The sequence below is a fragment of the Lissotriton vulgaris genome, chromosome 7 (assembly GCF_964263255.1).
Source record: "Lissotriton vulgaris chromosome 7, aLisVul1.2, whole genome shotgun sequence".
NCBI classification, from domain to species: domain Eukaryota; kingdom Metazoa; phylum Chordata; class Amphibia; order Caudata; family Salamandridae; genus Lissotriton; species Lissotriton vulgaris.
In genome coordinates, this window is record NC_141695.1 from 218,559,874 (window position 1) to 218,580,569 (window position 20,696).

At 46.6% G+C, this 20,696-nt stretch overlaps 1 protein-coding gene across 1 annotated transcript in view; it reads left to right on the forward strand.

The window, feature by feature from the left end:
• ARHGAP33 (Rho GTPase activating protein 33) overlaps positions 1-20,696 on the forward strand; it is a 396,382-nt gene that overhangs the window by 295,874 nt on the left and 79,812 nt on the right. The window contains exons 4-5 of the mRNA XM_086929989.1: positions 12,181-12,265; positions 15,108-15,194. Coding sequence (XP_086786115.1) covers positions 12,181-12,265; positions 15,108-15,194 — 172 coding nt within the window. The remainder of the gene's footprint in view (positions 1-12,180; positions 12,266-15,107; positions 15,195-20,696) is intronic.

A 20,696-nucleotide genomic window follows, 5' to 3' on the forward strand; every position in this document is an offset into this window, starting at 1 on the left:
GGGTTCCATGGCCTGCTGGCTGGGCTCTAAAGGTTGCTTCTAGGGAGGTGCACACCTATACTGCTGCTACAGATTGTGTCATTCGATTCACTCGTCAAATAGGTTGTCACAATGATACCAGAATCAGGGGATGGCGGATATGAAGAGGTAGGAGTGGAGCGTTATAGGTGCCTCCCAGCCCCAGAAACAAATCAGCAACCCTAGGGGGTGGTCATTGCCATACTTTGAGAGGTAACTATTTGAGTAGTAACGAGGCTATGAACGGCTCTTATGAGTATTGAGTATTCTCTCGGTAGCTATTATAAATATATGATATTCTATGAATAGCTTTTTGAGTACTGGGTACTCTCCCAGTAGCGGTTTTAAATAGTTCTTATTCTACGGGTAGCCCTTTTGAGTACTGTGTATTTTGTGAATTGCGGGTTCCAGTGAGTTGCTGTTTGGAGCCTCAGGCTTTCTAGGAGTAACTATTTTGAGCAGGGTGCATTCTACGAGCCTCTGTTTTGAGCAGGATGCATTCTACGAGTCTGTTTTGAGCAGGATGCATTCTAGGAGTCTCTGTTTTGAGCAGGATGCATTCTAGGAGTCTCTGTTTTGAGCAGGATGCATTCTACGAGTCTGTTTTGAGCAGGATGCATTCTAGGAGTCTGTTTTGAACAGGATGCATTCTAGGAGTCTCTGTTTTGAACAGGATGCATTCTAGGAGTCTCTGTTTTGAGCAGGATGCATTCTACGAGTCTGTTTTGAGCAGGATGCATTCTAGGAGTCTCTGTTTTGAGCAGGATGCATTCTAGGAGTCTGTTTTGAGCAGGATGCATTCTACGAGTCTGTTTTGAGCAGGATGCATTCTAGGAGTCTCTGTTTTGAGCAGGATGCATTCTAGGAGTCTCTGTTTTGAACAGGATGCATTCTAGGAGTCTCTGTTTTGGGCAGGATGCATTCTAGGAGTCTGTTTTGAGCAGGATGCATTCTAGGAGTCTCTGTTTTGAACAGGATGCATTCTAGGAGTCTCTGTTTTGAGCAGGATGCCTTCTAGGAGTCTCTGTTTTGAGCAGGATGCATTCTAGGAGTCTCTGTTTTGAGCAGGATGCATTCTAGGAGTCTGTTTTGAGCAGGATGCATTTTAGGAGTCTGTTTTGAGCAGGATGCATTCTACGAGTCTGTTTTGAGCAGGATGGATTCTAGGAGTCTCTGTTTTGAGCAGGATGCATTCTACGAGTCTCTGTTTTGAGCAGGATGCATTCTAGGAGTCTCTGTTTTGGGCAGGATGCATTCTACGAGTCTGTTTTGAGCAGGATGCATTCTAGGAGTCTCTGTTTTGAGCAGGATGCATTCTACGAGTCTGTTTTGGGCAGGATGCATTCTAGGAGTCTCTGTTTTGAGCAGGATGCATTCTACGAGTCTGTTTTGAGCAGGATGCATTCTACGAGTCTGTTTTGAGCAGGATGCATTCTACGAGCAGGATGCATTCTACGAGTCTCTGTTTTGAGCAGGATGCATTCTACGAGTCTCTGTTTTGAGCAGGATGCATTCTACGAGTCTGTTTTGAGCAGGATGCATTCTAGGAGTCTCTGTTTTGAGCAGGATGCATTCTAGGAGTCTCTGTTTTGAGCAGGATGCATTCTACGAGTCTACTTTGAGCAGGATGCATTCTACGAGTCTGTTTTGAGCAGGATGCATTCTAGGAGTCTCTGTTTTGAGCAGGATGCATTCTAGGAGTCTCTGTTTTGAGCAGGATGCATTCTAGGAGGCTCTGTTTTGGGCAGGATGCATTCTAGGAGTCTGTTTTGAGCAGGATGCATTCTAGGAGTCTCTGTTTTGGGCAGGATGCATTCTAGGAGTCTCTGTTTTGAGCAGGATGCATTCTAGGAGTCTCTGTTTTGAACAGGATGCATTCTAGGAGTCTCTGTTTTGAGCAGGATGCCTTCTAGGAGTCTCTGTTTTGAGCAGGATGCCTTCTAGGAGTCTGTTTTGAGCAGGATGCATTCTAGGAGTCTCTGTTTTGAGCAGGATGCCTTCTAGGAGTCTGTTTTGAGCAGGATGCCTTCTAGGAGTCTGTTTTGAGCAGGATGCATTCTAGGAGTCTCTGTTTTGAGCAGGATGCATTCTAGGAGTCTCTGTTTTGAACAGGATGCATTCTAGGAGTCTCTGTTTTGAGCAGGATGCCTTCTAGGAGTCTCTGTTTTGAGCAGGATGCATTCTAGGAGTCTGTTTTGAGCAGGATGCATTCTAGGAGTCTGTTTTGAGCAGGATGCATTCTAGGAGTCTCTGTTTTGAGCAGGATGCATTCTACGAGTCTCTGTTTTGAGCAGGATGCATTCTACGAGTCTCTGTTTTGAGCAGGATGCATTCTAGGAGTCTCTGTTTTGGGCAGGATGCATTCTAGGAGTCTGTTTTGAGGAGGATGCATTCAGGAGTCTGTTTTGAGCAGGATGCATTCTAGGAGTCTGTTTTGAGCAGGATGCATTCTAGGAGTCTGTTTTGGGCAGGATGCATTCTAGGATTCTCTGTTTTGAACAGGATGCATTCTAGGAGTCTCTGTTTTGAGCAGGATGCATTCTACGAGTCTGTTTTGAGCAGGATGCATTCTAGGAGTCTCTGTTTTGAGCAGGATGCATTCTACGAGTCTCTGTTTTGAGCAGGATGCATTCTACGAGTCTCTGTTTTGAGCAGGATGCATTCTACGAGTCTGTTTTGAGCAGGATGCATTCTAGGAGTCTCTGTTTTGAGCAGGATGCATTCTAGGATTCTCTGTTTTGAACAGGATGCATTCTAGGAATCTCTGTTTTGGGCAGGATGCATTCTACGAGTCTGTTTTGAGCAGGATGCATTCTAGGAGTCTCTGTTTTGAGCAGGATGCATTCTAGGATTCTCTGTTTTGAACAGGATGCATTCTACGAGTCTGTTTTGAGCAGGATGCATTCTACGAGTCTCTGTTTTGAGCAGGATGCATTCTAGGAGTCTCTGTTTTGGGCAGGATGCATTCTACGAGTCTGTTTTGAGCAGGATGCATTCTAGGAGTCTGTTTTGAGCAGGATGCATTCTAGGAGTCTGTTTTGAGCAGGATGCATTCTAGGAGTCTCTGTTTTGAGCAGGATGCATTCTACGAGTCTGTTTTGAGCAGGATGCATTCTAGGAGTCTCTGTTTTGAGCAGGATGCATTCTAGGATTCTCTGTTTTGAACAGGATGCATTCTAGGAGTCTCTGTTTTGAACAGGATGCATTTTAGGAGTCTGTTTTGTGCAGGATGCATTCTACGAGTCTGTTTTGAGCAGGATGCATTCTACGAGCAGGATGCATTCTACGAGTCTGTTTTGAGCAGGATGCATTCTAGGAGTCTCTGTTTTGAGCAGGATGCATTCTACGAGTCTCTGTTTTGAGCAGGATGCATTCTACGAGTCTGTTTTGAGCAGGATGCATTCTACGAGTCTGTTTTGAGCAGGATGCATTCTACGAGTCTGTTTTGAGCAGGATGCATTCTACGAGTCTGTTTTGAGCAGGATGCATTCTACGAGCAGGATGCATTCTACGAGTCTGTTTTGAGCAGGATGCATTCTATGAGTCTGTTTTGAACAGGAGTCTCTGTTTTGAGCAGGATGCATTCTAGGAGTCTCTGTTTTGAGCAGGATGCATTCTACGAGTCTCTTTTGAGCAGGATGCATTCTAGGAGTCTCTGTTTTGGGCAGGATGCATTCTACGAGTCTCTGTTTTGAGCAGGATGCATTCTACGAGTCTGTTTTGAGCAGGATGCATTCTAGGAGTCTCTGTTTTGAGCAGGATGCATTCTACGAGTCTGTTTTGAGCAGGATGCATTCTAGGAGTCTCTGTTTTGAACAGGATGCATTCTAGGAGTCTCTGTTTTGAACAGGAGTCTCTGTTTTGAGCAGGATGCATTCTAGGATTCTCTGTTTTGAACAGGATGCATTCTAGGAGTCTCTGTTTTGAGCAGGATGCATTCTACGAGTCTGTTTTGAGCAGGATGCATTCTAGGAGTCTCTGTTTTGAGCAGGATGCATTCTACGAGTCTGTTTTGAGCAGGATGCATTCTAGGAGTCTCTGTTTTGAGCAGGATGCATTCTAGGATTCTCTGTTTTGAACAGGATGCATTCTAGGAGTCTCTGTTTTGGGCAGGATGCATTCTAAGAGTCTGTTTTGAGCAGGATGCATTCTAGGAGTCTCTGTTTTGAGCAGGATGCATTCTAGGATTCTCTGTTTTGAACAGGATGCATTCTACGAGTCTGTTTTGAGCAGGATGCATTCTACGAGCAGGATGCATTCTACGAGTCTGTTTTGAGCAGGATGCATTCTAGGAGTCTCTGTTTTGAGCAGGATGCATTCTACGAGTCTGTTTTGAGCAGGATGCATTCTAGGAGTCTCTGTTTTGAGCAGGATGCATTCTACGAGTCTGTTTTGAGCAGGATGCATTCTAGGAGTCTCTGTTTTGAGCAGGATGCATTCTAGGATTCTCTGTTTTGAACAGGATGCATTCTAGGAGTCTCTGTTTTGAACAGGATGCATTTTAGGAGTCTGTTTTGTGCAGGATGCATTCTACGAGTCTGTTTTGAGCAGGATGCATTCTACGAGCAGGATGCATTCTACGAGTCTGTTTTGAGCAGGATGCATTCTAGGAGTCTCTGTTTTGAGCAGGATGCATTCTACGAGTCTGTTTTGAGCAGGATGCATTCTACGAGTCTGTTTTGAGCAGGATGCATTCTACGAGCAGGATGCATTCTAGGAGTCTCTGTTTTGAGCAGGATGCATTCTACGAGTCTGTTTTGAGCAGGATGCATTCTAGGAGTCTCTGTTTTGAGCAGGATGCATTCTAGGAGTCTCTGTTTTGAACAGGATGCATTCTAGGAGTCTGTTTTGGGCAGGATGCATTCTAGGAGTCTCTGTTTTGGGCAGGATGCATTCTACAAGTCTCTGTTTTGAGCAGGATGCATTCTACGAGTCTGTTTTGAGCAGGATGCATTCTAGGAGTCTCTGTTTTGAGCAGGATGCATTCTACGAGTCTGTTTTGAGCAGGATGCATTCTAGGAGTCTCTGTTTTGAACAGGATGCATTCTAGGAGTCTCTGTTTTGAACAGGAGTCTCTGTTTTGAGCAGGATGCATTCTAGGATTCTCTGTTTTGAACAGGATGCATTCTAGGAGTCTGTTTTGAGCAGGATGCATTCTACGAGTCTGTTTTGAGCAGGATGCATTCTAGGAGTCTCTGTTTTGAGCAGGATGCATTCTACGAGTCTGTTTTGAGCAGGATGCATTCTAGGAGTCTCTGTTTTGAGCAGGATGCATTCTAGGATTCTCTGTTTTGAACAGGATGCATTCTAGGAGTCTCTGTTTTGAACAGGATGCATTTTAGGAGTCTCTGTTTTGTGCAGGATGCATTCTACGAGTGTTTTGAGCAGGATGCATTCTACGAGCAGGATGCATTCTACGAGTCTGTTTTGAGAGCAGGATGCATTCTAGGAGTCTCTGTTTTGAGCAGGATGCATTCTACGAGTCTGTTTTGAGCAGGATGCATTCTACGAGCAGGATGCATTCTACGAGTCTGTTTTGAGCAGGATGCATTCTATGAGTCTGTTTTGAGCAGGATGCATTCTAGGAGTCTCTGTTTTGAGCAGGATGCATTCTAGGAGTCTCTGTTTTGAACAGGATGCATTCTAGGAGTCTGTTTTGGGCAGGATGCATTCTAGGAGTCTGTTTTGGGCAGGATGCATTCTAGGAGTCTCTGTTTTGGGCAGGATGCATTCTAGGAGTCTCTGTTTTGGGCAGGATGCATTCTACGAGTCTCTGTTTTGAGCAGGATGCATTCTACGAGTCTGTTTTGAGCAGGATGCATTCTACGAGTCTCTGTTTTGAGCAGGATGCATTCTACGAGTCTGTTTTGAGCAGGATGCATTCTACGAGTCTGTTTTGAGCAGGATGCATTCTAGGAGTCTCTGTTTTGAACAGGATGCATTCTAGGAGTCTCTGTTTTGAACAGGAGTCTCTGTTTTGAGCAGGATGCATTCTAGGATTCTCTGTTTTGAGCAGGATGCATTCTAGGAGTCTCTGTTTTGAACAGGATGCATTTTAGGAGTCTCTGTTTTGTGCAGGATGCATTCTACGAGTCTCTGTTTTGAGCAGGATGCATTCTAGGAGTCTCTGTTTTGGGCAGGATGCATTCTAGGAGTCTCTATTTTGAACAGGATGCATTCTACGAGTCTGTTTTGAGCAGGATGCATTCTACGAGTCTGTTTTGAGCAGGATGCATTCTACGAGTCTCTGTTTTGAGCAGGATTCATTCTAGGAGTCTCTGTTTTGAACAGGAGTCTCTGTTTTGAGCAGGATGCATTCTAGGATTCTCTGTTTTGAACAGGATGCATTCTAGGAGTCTGTTTTGAGCAGGATGCATTCTACGAGTCTCTGTTTTGGGCAGGATGCATTCTAGGAGTCTCTGTTTTGGGCAGGATGCATTCTAGGAGTCTCTGTTTTGGGCAGGATGCATTCTAGGAGTCTCTCTCTGTTTTGGGCAGGATGCATTCTAGGAGTCTCTGTTTTGAGCAGGATGCATTCTACGAGTCTGTCTTGAGCAGGATGCACTCTAGGAGTCTCTGTTTTGGGCAGGATGCATTCTAGGAGTCTCTGTTTTGGGCAGGATGCATTCTAGGAGTCTCTGTTTTGGGCAGGATGCATTCTAGAAGTCTCTGTTTTGGGCAGGATGCATTCTACGAGTCTCTGTTTTGGGCAGGATGCATTCTAGGAGTCTCTGTTTTGGGCAGGATGCATTCTAGGAGTCTGTTTTGAGCAGGATGCATTCTAGGAGTCTGTTTTGGGCAGGATGCATTGTAGGAGTCTGTTTTGGGCAGGATGCATTGTAGGAGTCTGTTTTGGGCAGTAGGCATTCTTATGACCATTATAGAGCCATAGACATGTGACTATGCCAACGTGGGGTGTGCCAGGGGCCACACTACTTCCCAGTCTGTGTAATGGGCTCTCGGGACTCAGAAGTTGCCTAGTTGTTTGAAGGGTGTTACTTAGGCATGCATTGAGTTCTCAGGTGATGTAAATGGTCTGGGTGTGTTGCACGTACTCCTCAGAAGCTGTACTTCTCTTTGGGATATATTCTCGTATCGGTTATTTTCATTTAATTAACATGGATGTAGTACATTACACAAACACAAGTTCATATTAATTTATTATATATATTTTTTTATTTTAAGCACTGGACTATTAAGTGATTTGAGTTGAGCTGACAGGAGAACCTGAACTAAGTTCCAAAGTAGGAAGCTCTTGCCATTAGGACACAACTTCTCCCTTTTTAGGTCGAGCCTTTACCATTCCGCAGGAATGGGAAATGGGGAGAATTCAAGTCGGCTATTTTCTCTTCAAACCAAAGGGCTTTCAGCCCGCGGTTTTCATGCAGTGCCCGTCAACATGCACGCGCATCGCATGCAAGCCCAGCCCAGTCCTCCCCTCATTCACGCCCACCCACCAGGCTCTCCCGCCCCCATCAGGCTTCTCTCCCAATCCGCATGCAAGCCCAGCCCAGTCCTCCCCTCATTCACGCCCACCCACCAGGCTCTCCCGCCCCCATCAGGCTTCTCTCCCAATCCGCATGCAAGCCCAGCCCAGTCCTCCCCTCATTCACGCCCACCCACCAGGCTCTCCCGCCCCCATCAGGCTTCTCTCCCAATCCGCCTGCCTCCCCTCGCGCATTCACGCCTCCCACCAGGCTTTCCCGCCCCCATCCGGCGTTTCATTTTTTTGTTTCTGGTGCACGTCGCGTTTCTCCTGTCCGAGTGCTCGTTTTGGCTTCCCAGGTCCCAGTTTATTGATCGCCTGTTTTTCCGTTTATCCTGCCCCCTTATCAGTTATTGTGCAGTGCAGCGTCCTGGGAGCTTGTTTGTCTGATCCCCGCTGCGTGGTATGTGCCGTCCGGGACTCCTCTGGCCGAGTCTGTAATGTGAGCTTCCAGGGGTGATTTTGCCAGGGCCTCCTTCCGGTCTGTTAAGCCCTCTTCACCTGCACTTCCGCCCAGCCCGCTGTGTACTGGAAGCCGCTGCTCACTGTCGCGATGCAGGCCGCTGATCTCTTCCAATCGCGCTATGCGTTCCCGTCGTCGGTTCGTTCCTGGATATCTGGTGCATCAAGCAGGCATGCATTCCTGAATCAACACTGCATGACCCAGTTTGTGGTAATTAGGTCACGGCAGGCTACCCGTGACCTAACCCACGCCCATCCTTTCCCACGTCGGACATTCTACAGTGCGTGATGTCTGTCGAAACGTGCAGCTCCGCGTGTAAACCGCTCCAGAAGGTTCTAGGGCCTCAGTGAAGGTTAGTGCCAGTAAGTCTCTTACCTTGCTTTAAACTAGGCGATACCCTAGGGTGACGATACCTGGAGGGAAAGCTACGTGTGCAGAGTGCTATGTAAATGAGCTTCTGGGTGACTGGGCTCCTTCACAGCACCATGCAGATACACACAATGGACCACACACTGCGATTGACGTGCGGTTTTGCAATTTAAAGTGCGGCACAAGTTTGAGGTTCACAAGCAATATAAAGGATTACTGACGTGACATAAAGTACAACTTCAATAATTTACTGCATGCAACCCAGTTTTTTACAACAATATTTGTAATGTCTTCGGTTGTCTGGTGACGTCCACATACAAGATTGAGAGTTAAAGATTTGAATCATTTGTGGGTTGTAGAACACGACGCCAACGTGCACGGCAACTTGTTTTAACAAAGTGAACTTTTGTGCCCGTTTCTGTCACTTAAATTCCTTGTGCCATCCCCATCACCACTACCACCCACCCATCGCTGCCTGTTAATTTTAGTGGGTCGGCGCCATTGCCGCTGTTTCCCGTTTATTTTGAAAATGCATTCCATTGGCAGTAGGATCGGCACTTGCAATTTTGCTTTTCGTTTTGGAAGGACCCTTACTAAATATATGCAGCAGTTGCTGCCCTGAAGCAGCAGTGGTTTCATTTTTATTTTCGGTTTTGTCAGAGCAGTAATCTATTTATGAGTGCCTCAGTTCATTGTGTTTTGTGGCTCACCCTCAACCCCCCACTCACCCTCACTCACCCTCAACCCCTCACCCTCACTCACCCTCAACCCCTCCCCCTCACTCACCCTCACTCACTCACTCACCCTCACTCACCCTCACTCACCCTCACTCACCCTCACTCACCCTCAACCCCTCACTCACCCTCACTCACCCTCACTCACCCTCACTCACCCTCACTCACCCTCACTCACCCTCACTCATCCTCACTCACCCTCAACCCCTCACCCTCACCCACCCTCAACCCCTCACCCTAACTCACACTCACTCCTCACTCACCCTCACTCATCCTCACTCACCCTCAACGCCTCACCCTCACCCACCCTCAACACCTCACCCAAACTCACACTCACCCTCACTCACCCTCACGCTCACTCACTCTCACTCACCCTCAACCCCTCAATCACCCTCAACACCTCACTCACCCTCAACACCTCACTCACCCTCAACACCTCACTCACCCTCAACACCTCACTCACCCTCAACTCCACAGTCACCCTCACACGCACTCACCCTCAACTCCTCACCCTCACACTCACACACTCACACCCCCTCACTCACACTCACACACACTCAATGACAATAACTCACACTCAGACTCACACACCCTCACGCTCACACACCCTCACCATCACCCCCCATCACCCTCACACCCCCTCACTTACACTCACTCACACTCAATGACAATACCTCACACTCACCCTCACTCACCCTCAACGCCTCCACCTCAACTCCTCACCCGCACTCACCCTCAACACCTCAATCACCCTCAACACCTCACCCTCAACACCTCACCATCACTCACCCTCAACACCTCACTCACCCTCAACTCCTCACTCACCCTCAACACCTCACTCACCCTCACTCTCACTCATCCTTACTCACCCTCAACACCTCACCCTCATCTACGCAACGCCACTCATCTACTAAAAGACACTCAACTACGCAATGCCACTCAACTACGCAATGCCACTCAACTACGCAACGACACTCAACTACGCAACGACACTCAACTACGCAACGACACTCAACTACGCAACGACACTCAACTACGCAACGCCACTCACACATGCAACACCACTCACACATGCAACGCCACTAAACAACGCAACACCACTCATCTACGCAACGACACTCAACTACGCAACGACACTCACACATGCAACGCCACTCACACATGCAACACCACTCACACATGCAACACCACTCACACATGCAACGCCACTAAACAACGCAACACCACTCAACTACGCAACGCCACTCAACTACGCACACATGCAACGCCACTGCCACATGCAACGCCACTCACACTGCCAACGCCACTCACACTGCCAACGCCACTCACACTGCCAACGCCACTCACACAGGCAACGCCACTCACACAGGCAACACAAATCACACAGCCAACGCCTCACACACAGGCAACGCCTCTCACACACGCAACGCCACTCACACACGCAATGCCACTCACACACGCAATGCCACTCACACACGCAACGCCACTCACACACGCAACGCCACTCACACACGCAACGCCACTCACACACGCAACGCCACTCACACACGCAACGCCACTCACACACACAACGCCACTCACACACGAACAACACTCACGTTGCCAATAGATCGCGCAGTACGACAGGTGGAACTATTACAATGGCAAATAACAATGCCTTTCACTGTTGTTATCATTTAGAATACATAAAGGGCTTTGTCATTTACACAACCAATAGCTCAAACTTTCCTACTGCGAGACCTATTGGCAACGCCAGTGCTTGTTAAAATAATGAGCTACAATGTGCTACCGCCACCTTTTGCAGGAAAGTTGCTCTCATCTCTGTGAAACGCCCTTGACTGGTCACCTATCTTTTGCTTTTTGCTATATTTGAGTATTAAACCAGCATTAATGAGGTGAAACCAATGCCCAGATAGTTTTTACCAAATGTAAAAATGACAAAGTAACAAAGTAGATGTATGACAAAATGTTCTGTATAACCCCACATAATTTTCCTTCTCTTGCCACATATTTTAGTCAACCCTGCCACATGATTTGGTCCTCCCCTGCCGCATAATTCCAGTGACCCTGGCTTTAATAGGCCTCTCATGACGCTGGACCCTATAACACACATAAAAGCAGCCGAGGAGCTAATATATGTTTTATCTGATGCCAGTGTGCTTTTTACCACAGGCATGCAACGTGTAGCTCTATAAATACACTAGTTACTATTTCCCACTGTGAAAACCAGGATTCAAATCAGCAACTCTCTGATCAGACACAGAAATCTGCAGTGATTGCTTTAGATAACGGAGGTGTATAACATAAGAGTATATTTCTCAAAATTCGAATCATTTGCTTTGTTTTTTCATTTACTGTGTGTGCGCGTTTTTTATATATGCAATAATATGAAGATGAAAATATTACTTAGTTATTAGCATATTGTGTTTACCCTTGAGTCCTGTCTATCTTCTCACTGCCAGTGCCTCAGGAAACACTCAGGATTACAGGTGCAAACTTGTATGCTGTTTAACTTCTGCATATAATAGAAGTCGCAGTTGTGCCCCCCTGGGAATGCAGTAACAGACCCCGTCGAGGCGCGCACCACCGTTTGAAGACCTGTGCCCTAAGGCCAGGGCCAGAGCTCCCACCACATTCTGTGCCTGCTGGGCATGGCCCGTTATCATTCTATATGGAACAATTGGCCGCGATAATCTATGCTGGGCTGGGCTGCGCAGAGGCTGCAGCAGCCTCTTGAAGTCGGATCAGGAGAGCCAGCCCAAAAACTGGTGGGGGAGGGGGGGGGGAGGGGTAACGGCTCACATCAAGTCTTGGGCAGTGGGCCTCAGGTTCCGGCCGAAATGCCCACCTTGCCAATCAGACGCTCAAGGCTCATGTTTGGGTGGGCCTTACTCATGTTTGTGTGGGCCTGGCCCACCCTCTAGAACCGGGCCTGTTCCGTGCTCAGAAGAGGCCTGGCGATTAGGGAACCCTACACCGAAGCTCTCTGCTAAGTGTGGTACCCAGCAGCCTGTTTTCACCTCGTGAGCTCGCAGTGTTGCTTTGTGGTGCTGTGCCTGTATCAGTCAGTTGTGATGCTTTCCTTTGACTCCTTGTGCTCCTCCTTACAGGTTCTCCCTGGCTAAGGGCCCATTCCCCAAGCTCGCGGAGTGTGCTCACTTCCACTACGAGAATGTGGACTTCGGCTTCATCCAGGTAAGAAGTGCTGATGGGCGGGATGGGTGTTTTTCTGAAGATGCGCCCACCTTGGGTGTGGAGTGCATTGGTCAGCGGTTACCTGCTTTGCTTGCTCAGTGCCTTAGGCTCAGGAGAAAGGTTTAGGCACTCGGTTATTCAAGTACAGTCTGTGCCTGTCCAGAGCAGGTTTGATTAGTAAAATATCTACCTGAAGTGAAGCGCGCAAGCCCCATGTCTGTGTTGCACCTTCATTAGACCTCATCAGAGGAGTAGTACCATCACAGACTTGAGGAAGGTGGTGAGTGAAAGGGAAACAAATTGTGTGCAAATACAATGTGACCTGTTGATTAGCCCACACAAAGAAGAGACCGGTATTCTAGGAGCTCCGAGCGGTGTTCATTTAAGTGTGTTTTTTTTTCTGGAGGTTGGTGAAGGCCTGAACACTGCTTGAAGTTGTTGCGCAAACACTGACATGCTATTTACATGTGGAAGTATATAGATGCATTAGGACGAGCTGGGAACATTGGTCGAAAATGGTGTTATTGATCTTAATAACCAATTAACTTGAAAAACGAAGGAAGAAGAGAAAACACCAAGGGATGCTTTTCTGGTTTCTTCAAAATTGTAAAGGCAGAAACGAGGAAAAAAAGGCTGAGTTTACCATCATAAAAAAATCTCCCGAAAGCACATCTAAGATTGTTGTCATGGCAACCGCAGGGAAGCAGGGGTGCCTGGGAATAAAGGGCCACAACTTACATATATACTGGGTGTGGGATTTATTAGCTTCAGTTATATTCATGGAGACAAAATCTCTGTGCTGGCGCTTCAATTAGAGACGTTTATAGGTCTCGGCTAGAAGCGCGCGATGCGCGTTCTCGCCGAGAACTACGGCCGGTCCGACTGCTTTGACTATAATGACTGAGGAGCTGCTTGGATAACGGCATGCAGCAATTAGGCAGGTCTAGTGTCACGACTGTAACAGTGTGCCTTTTTTTCCTGAGGGGAGACAGCCTGCAAGTTAAATTACTCCTGAGGTGAGCAGGACCTCGGTTCCAGCTGGTGGCAGTTATGAATGTGTTACTTTTGTTTGACCGGCAGCCACTACTCTCACCACTGTGCCCAATTGTTCGCAGTGCCTCATCATGCCGCTGCCCTGCAACCGGACTTGGTTGGAAATTAAATGTTGCTTTAAAGACAGTCATCAGGGAGAAGTTGCTGCGTGGCTCAATGACATACGAATAGGTTTAAAACTTAGCCTGACAGAAACTGAGCCTGTAGCTCTATTCCAGGCTCAGAATGGGGCCGCAGCGGACTAGGTATGCTCCATTCAGCTGACTTTATGTGTTTTTATTTTTATTTTATTGAAGCACTAACTAGAATTTAAATTTTAGTTTTATGCCCTCTCAGTTCTGCTCTGCTGTGGAGTAGATCATGCTCACACTGACAGCAGTGTTTTTACGTCCTGCTGTGCCCCCTGCTGCCTCGCCAGCCCTGCCCCCTTCCCCGGCAGAGATTCCCGTGGTCTGGGCGGGCGTGTGATACAAAGCATTCTTCACATGCCCTGGCTCCACGTGCGTTCCGGGAATGGTCTGGGCACTTGTGTCCATTCAGGCGAGCGCTATGCTGTACTATCTTGATAAGGCACAGCAGTCCAGAGCCTATTACTTCTCGATGACATGAACTGGCAGCTGAGTGTGAACGATGATTCTTCATACTGTAAACTCTGCACTGAGCCCCCTTATTCAAGAGAAGCCCAGCGACTGCTGCTGTCAGAGCAATACCAGCACCAGTTCGGGCCATTGGCAAATTTAGCAGAACCCGTAGTGAAGAAAGTCAGTTAGTGGCCTGTCCAGAAGGGGCTCTCAATCTGTGCTTCTAGAGTGATGGCTGCAGTTGGAGGAGTGACGTATACCAAAGAAATGTTGCAGGCAGTACTTTAAATCAAACATGCAAAAAGTGCTGGTACTTATCCACAGTACATATTTCCTCCTTCAAAGTGACACTGTTCTCCCATTAAATATTACAGTATTCCTGAGAAGTGCAGATGCTCTCTCTTTTAAATTAAAATGGTGCCAGTACTCAGTACCCCACACCATCTGCCCAGTTACAGCAATAGTTACTTGAAGAAGATTGGATTTAAGGTCACTCTGATAAGATTTAGTTGCATGGAATGGCAATTTTACACTGAGAGTGGTGTCAATTATATGTGGTGCTAGCAGGTGTTAAGTGTAGGATGAGAGGAGATTATGCTACTGCAAACTTAGCTTAGCATAAGCAACAGGTAACCATTCACAAACAATGTATATATACCAATTGCAAATTTAGAAAAAAATTAATGCAAAGCATTGTCATTTACAATGCCAGTAACTCCAACCTTAATGCTGCAAGACCTATTGCATTGCAAATGCTTGTTATTATGCTTACTAGAAGGGTGTCTAGTTATTTTTAGGGTCAAGACTAGTTATGCATACATTAATAATTGCTTGGAATTAATGCCCATTTGTGATAGTGATAGCCACTAAATTGTTTTTTAATATTGAAATGTGAATGGTATTTATAATTGCTGTGATCAATTTACAGTGCCAATACAGCTGTTGTGGTTGTGCAGTGGTAAATGTATAGAATCCTGTGTGTAAAATAAGAGATTTGTATGCACCTTTATTTTGTTTTTGAATTCCTAGAATTTGCCCCATAATTGAAATAAAAATAAAGCGAGTTCACATAATTATCAGCCACCGTCCTTTTTTTTTTTTTACTGCTTACTCTGCTTTTGATGAAAAACCATTGAGCCTGCCTCTTGGATTGTGACTGCATTGACTGGATGTGTTCTGAATTAACACTGTGCTCTTGTGTGTTACAGCTTCTGCTTTCATCAGATCGGAGTGAGGACCCCTCAGTGGTGGCTGCTGACGGGGAGCCAGTGTGTGCCGTGCAGGTCACATGTCAGGTAGGGAGGCTCCTGTGTGCAGCAGGGGACCGTGATTCAACTCAAGAGCACAGTCGAGCACCCCTCCCTGACAGTATTTGGGGTATCCCAGTTAGCCAATCCATGCTGGACTTGCCCACCTTCTAGTTCACCCTCCAGCGCAGTAGCTTTCCTAGCCGCGGGACTCCCACACACCCTCTCCACCTTACAGCTCAAAGACTATCCTAGCCTTGGGACCCTCAAAGCCTCATTGACCCTCCTGCTCACAGGTTGTCTTAGCCTTGGATCCTGCAGTGCCCCCTTCGCCCTGCAGCTCACAGGTTGTATTAGTCTTGGTGCCCACATATCCTCCTTCACTCTTCAGCTCCTAGGTTGTCCTAGCCTCGGAGTCCATACTGCCATCACCACCCTCCAGCTCAAAATCTGTTCTTGCCTTGGGACCTACACAGCTGTCTACCCTTCATGTCAGAAGCTGTCCTAGCCTTGAGACCCATACAGCCTCCTCCCCATCTACTGATTCAGAAACTGTCCTAGCCTTGGCCCTCACACCTCCACCTCCACCACCTCAACCCTCCACACTCTTTCCCCAAGGGTTGTCCTGGCCTTTTAAACTTCAAAGCATCATACATCCTGTGGCTCAAAAGCTCTCTCAGCCATGGGACCCACACAGATGTCGTACCAGTCTTCAGACGCCACACTGCACCTTCTTACATGCTGCTATAGTGTCAGGAAAACACTTCATATTTTCTCTCTGGTAAGATAGGTTCACTCTTCCACCGTAGCACCACTCTTGATTCTGTCGCATAATGTCAGTAGGGGTGTGTGTTTAAGGCTGGCAGTGTCACTAGCTGCATAGAAAACCTCTGACATACTTGACACCTATCCTATTTGGGGTTCAAGATGACAGAGGTCTGCCATAGTTTAATCTTTTGCCATTGTATGTTCAGTGTCTGTGTCATGAATGGTACACTGTGGTCTCCCTATGGATTCAAAGAATGACCACAGAATATGAGTCCTGTCCTGGGTCAGGCACTCTTACTGTGGCTCTCTGATAGCTCATGAACAGAAGCAGGAGGAGCAGTCTGGACCCCAAGACAAAAACAAGAAAACACTACTAATGAGGCAGCAGCCTATATAGCCCGGTGGGTATAATAGAGCGAACACTCCATGCAATAGCAACTGTTAGGGTGTTTACAACGGGAACCAAAAGGTCACACCGGGACTAGACCATGACAGTGCAGAGGTTGGATAATTCAGTAGCGAACTTCTGATCAACAGGACCTATAGAGAGCATGAGTCTTAATATAGAAACACACCACAGACGTACACAGGAAAGAACAGGTTCGAAACAGTAGCGCTTGAGGATAGAGCATAGGGCGCAAGAAAGGGGTGAAGGACAGTGTAGGAAATGACCATCTGTTGAGTAGTGTACCTCCAGATTTTCGCCATATCGGTTTTAGCTAACTGTAGAACTCTGTGAACGTTATCCCTGTTAACCCGTAGTACACTGGGTGTGCTCACTATTTTAACATTAAATTGGCATAACCCTTTCGACAAATTTAACTTGCCTATCAGCAGTGGTGTCGTGAACCCCCTACTTTTGCAGCTTAAGCGGGTTGGTGTTGACATTCACATTTATTTATGAACCTTTCCGATTTGTAGACAAAAACACTTTAAAATATCGGTCACCGATCACAGAGGTCAAGCAAGGAAAGGTAATTACAACCAAGAAATGAAGAGGAAAAGAGGGGGAAATAAAGAGAGAGGGGGCTGGTGAAATGAAGGGCATATGAAAATAAGGAAGAAACTGTGATGAGAAGGAAAGGTAAAAAGGATGATTGCAAGGGCGAATGAACTGACGGATGTAAGGATAAAACATTATTTGCATGAGTGAGAGAAAGAAAGTGGCTGGAATGATAAAAGTCTAGATAACTGGGCGCCTGGATGGAGGTGTGGAAGGAAGGATTGCTGGATTGATAAAAGGAAGGTGAATTGGCGGATGGATGAAGAAGAATGGCTAGATGAATGGATGGGTAAAAGGATGTATGAATATTTGGAAGTGTGAGCGGAAGGATGGATGGACGGAAAACAAATAGTGAAAGGGTGGATAGATGGAATGGTGAAAGGATGGATGAAACTATGAAAAGATGGATGAGTACATGAAAAGCTTAAAGATGAACGTAAGGGGTCATAAAGGTCCTCCTTTAAAGTCGGTAGGGCTTAGTCGCTTTGCTCACCCAATGGCGTTCGAGGTATTGATCAAAGTTGGGGTTATTGTAATTTGCTGACTACTCCGTTGCCTGTAAGTCCCTAGTATACGGGACAAGTTGATTTCAGGGCCTGTAAGCTTAATGCTGCTAGTGGACTGCTGCAACTATTGTGTCATCCACTACAGTGGCAGTGTAAACATGGCTTCAGGCTTACCATTTTAACTTGACTGGAGCAGTTTAACAGCTGCAATTCAACCTACCAAAATAACCTCTTTTGAGAGGTCTAATCCTTCCTTTTAAACATTAATAAGTCACTCTTAAGTATGCATCGCAGCCCATAAGGCAGGGTGCATGGTATTTAAACGTAGGACATGTAGGAAGTTAATGTTAAACATGTCCTTACAGTAACTAGCTCTCAAAAGCTATTTTTTTTCACTGTAGCAAGACTGGCTGTTCCATTGAAGAATAATGGGATGCACCAATACATTTAATAGTACTATATTCAGCTAGGAAATGGTTATACATTTCTTTCTTGTACTCTGTAATATTTATTAAAAGCCCAAATCACTGGTGAAGTTGCATTTTTAAGAAATATTAAGGAAAACGTACTTTTAAAAAGTTATATTTTTCCTGCCCAAAGTCTCTGGAAGCTAATTTGCATTTTCCTCCAAATGCAATCCTCTGAGTTCCCAAGGTCTGAATGAGGAGTGCCAACTGCTCCCAGAGAGGAAACAAAGGCCTGGATATGGGGAGAGTTTTCTGTTCCTCTGGCAGGTTGACTATTTGGGCAATGCCCAGGAACTTAACAACAAAGTGGTATCCTCTGTTAAAGGGGGATGTCAGATGACACCTGCACATGCCCTCGCTCAGGCAGGGTCTAATCCCAGACGGAAGGATCTGCCTTAGAGCTGTTTTGAAGTGCCCTCAAAGGAGGGGTTGTTCATTTCCCTGGCTGCACACTAGGGGTGGGCACACAGGCTCTGCAGAAGGGGTTTCATCATCTTGGACCTAAGCAGAGAGAGACCCAGTGGGATTGTTCGCAGTAGGGCACACATGACATGCTACAGAAGTGGAAAGGGTAACCCCTGAAAAACGTTAACCCTTTGTTTAGGGAGGGGCCATAATTCCTCTCCCCCCCCCACCCCCAACCACAGGCTAGAGCCAGGAATAAATGTAGCCACCACAGTACCTTCCTCAGGGTCCTGAGGAATATCGGAAGAAGGCTGAACCTGAGAAGAGCCCGAAGGACTCAACCTGATCTTGCTTGTACCCAGGACAAACAAGTAGACTCCAAGGGTCATGAGGCTGACCACTTCATGAAACAGGGTTACAACAAGCTACAAGAGGTATTTAATGCAGCTTCCCAGCTGTCCAGTTACAACAGGATCTGCGCTGGACCCAGGTTTGTATAGTAGGTGTTAGTCCTTCCACGCATTCTGAAGAGGGGTGACCATCCTGGTGTGCTGCGCTATTACTGAGGTTCCCCTGAGGCGAGCCTGGGTATATTTTGGATTCTTAAACTAAGTACCCGCATGGAGGTCTAGGACTAGAGAAAATGAAAGTGCTACTTCTGGAATGGGATGTTGCTGTTGCCAGTGTTCCCTTATTTTTGGACTCTTGGGCTGCTGTGGAAAGGGCCTCCTGCTCGCTCTCACGTTAGAGAGCTGTCAAGTACTTCGTAGCTGGATGCTGTTCCCAGGGCGCAAGCCTGAGCGCGTACACATACTTCCCTGTGAGTGCACTTGTCACCGCCCCTAGCCAGTGAACCGTCACAGACCCCCATTCCATTGCACCCCTAAGCTCACCACTTGCTTACAGCCACATGCCCTTTCATACTCTTTTTCAGCTGAAAAACTAGATACCGCCGGGATCTTTCTTCCACCGGTCCGCGCTATTGAGGATTAATCACGAAACAAGACACCGGGTACCGCTCTGCAGCCGGTTTACTGTGCCTAACACTGAAACAGTATTGAAGACGCCGGGAACCTTTTTGAAGCCGGTTTACTTACACTGATAATCAACAGTATTCAGAGTGTAAGACGCTAATATCCACGACGCCATTATCTACCCTCGGAAATATGATAATTAAACTACTGTTTTTTTAAAAATACGAACAAAATTTTCCAGTAAGGACGCTCATTTTTCATCGGCACCTCGCAGAGGATATCAATACAGATTCGTGATTTACTCGGAAACTTATATTGCTGAATCTATACACCAATATATGATGTTAGCTGCTATTTTTAGCCCATCTAGAAACACGATGGTACAGTCCTGAGGAAGACACACATGTGTCGAAACGCGTAGACAGGAAACCATCTTTTAACCGAATTGTAATATGTATTGGACAAACATCTGAACTTATACATATGTTACAATGTTAAAACATTTTATCATGCATGTATATGAATGTACTAAAAATCTTTTATAACTGAATCATTTTTTATATTAACTAATTAAAATGTACCAAATGTGCAAAAACTTGTTTTGATCATTTTCTATTGCTTTGTTTGGCGAATGCCACTGTTTATGTGATAGTGTTTACCATAGATTTGCCTGAGTATTTTATTCTCACAAAATGTTATGCCCTGACTCAGGAAACTGATCCATATCAGGGGGTCCTTGTTTGTTTCACAAAAAAAAAAAATCAAAGCCAATCCCAGCCATGCCTTAGTCTTCAGCCAAGGGCCATTCAGTCCCAAGGTCAATGGCTGCCGCTCAAGCACATCCAATCCCAAGTCTAGGGGGCTGCTCTCCATGTACATCCAGTCCCAAAGTGTAGGGGGCTGCCATCCATGCACATCCAGTCCCAGGCGTAGGGGGCTGCCATCCATGCACATCCAATCCGGTTGTACAATGGTACAATGCTGGTAAATACATTGCATGCCTTTGCCTCGCATTTTTTAGAACACGTTTTTACTGCGATTATGCATTTATAGCGCATGCCAATACGACACATTCTTTTTAGATTTAAAAGCAATGTATTTGTGGGGGGGAGATCCCACATTCCCCTTCCCCTTCCCCCCCCCCCGTCCCCCCCCGTCCCCCCCCTACTCCGCCCCCCACCTTACCTTAAATACCTGGTATTGGCATGCATAGTAAATGCATATTCGCTGTAAAAATATGCGTGCTAAAAATGCATGGCAACGGCACGCAATGTATTTACCTCATCGTAAAGGCTGTTTCCCATCCAGCCCCATCCATACATATCAAATCCCAAGCCTAGGGGGCTGCCATCCATGCATATCCTATCTCCGGCTTGGAGGGCTGCCATCCATGCACACCCAATCCCGAGCTTAGGGGGCTGCCATCC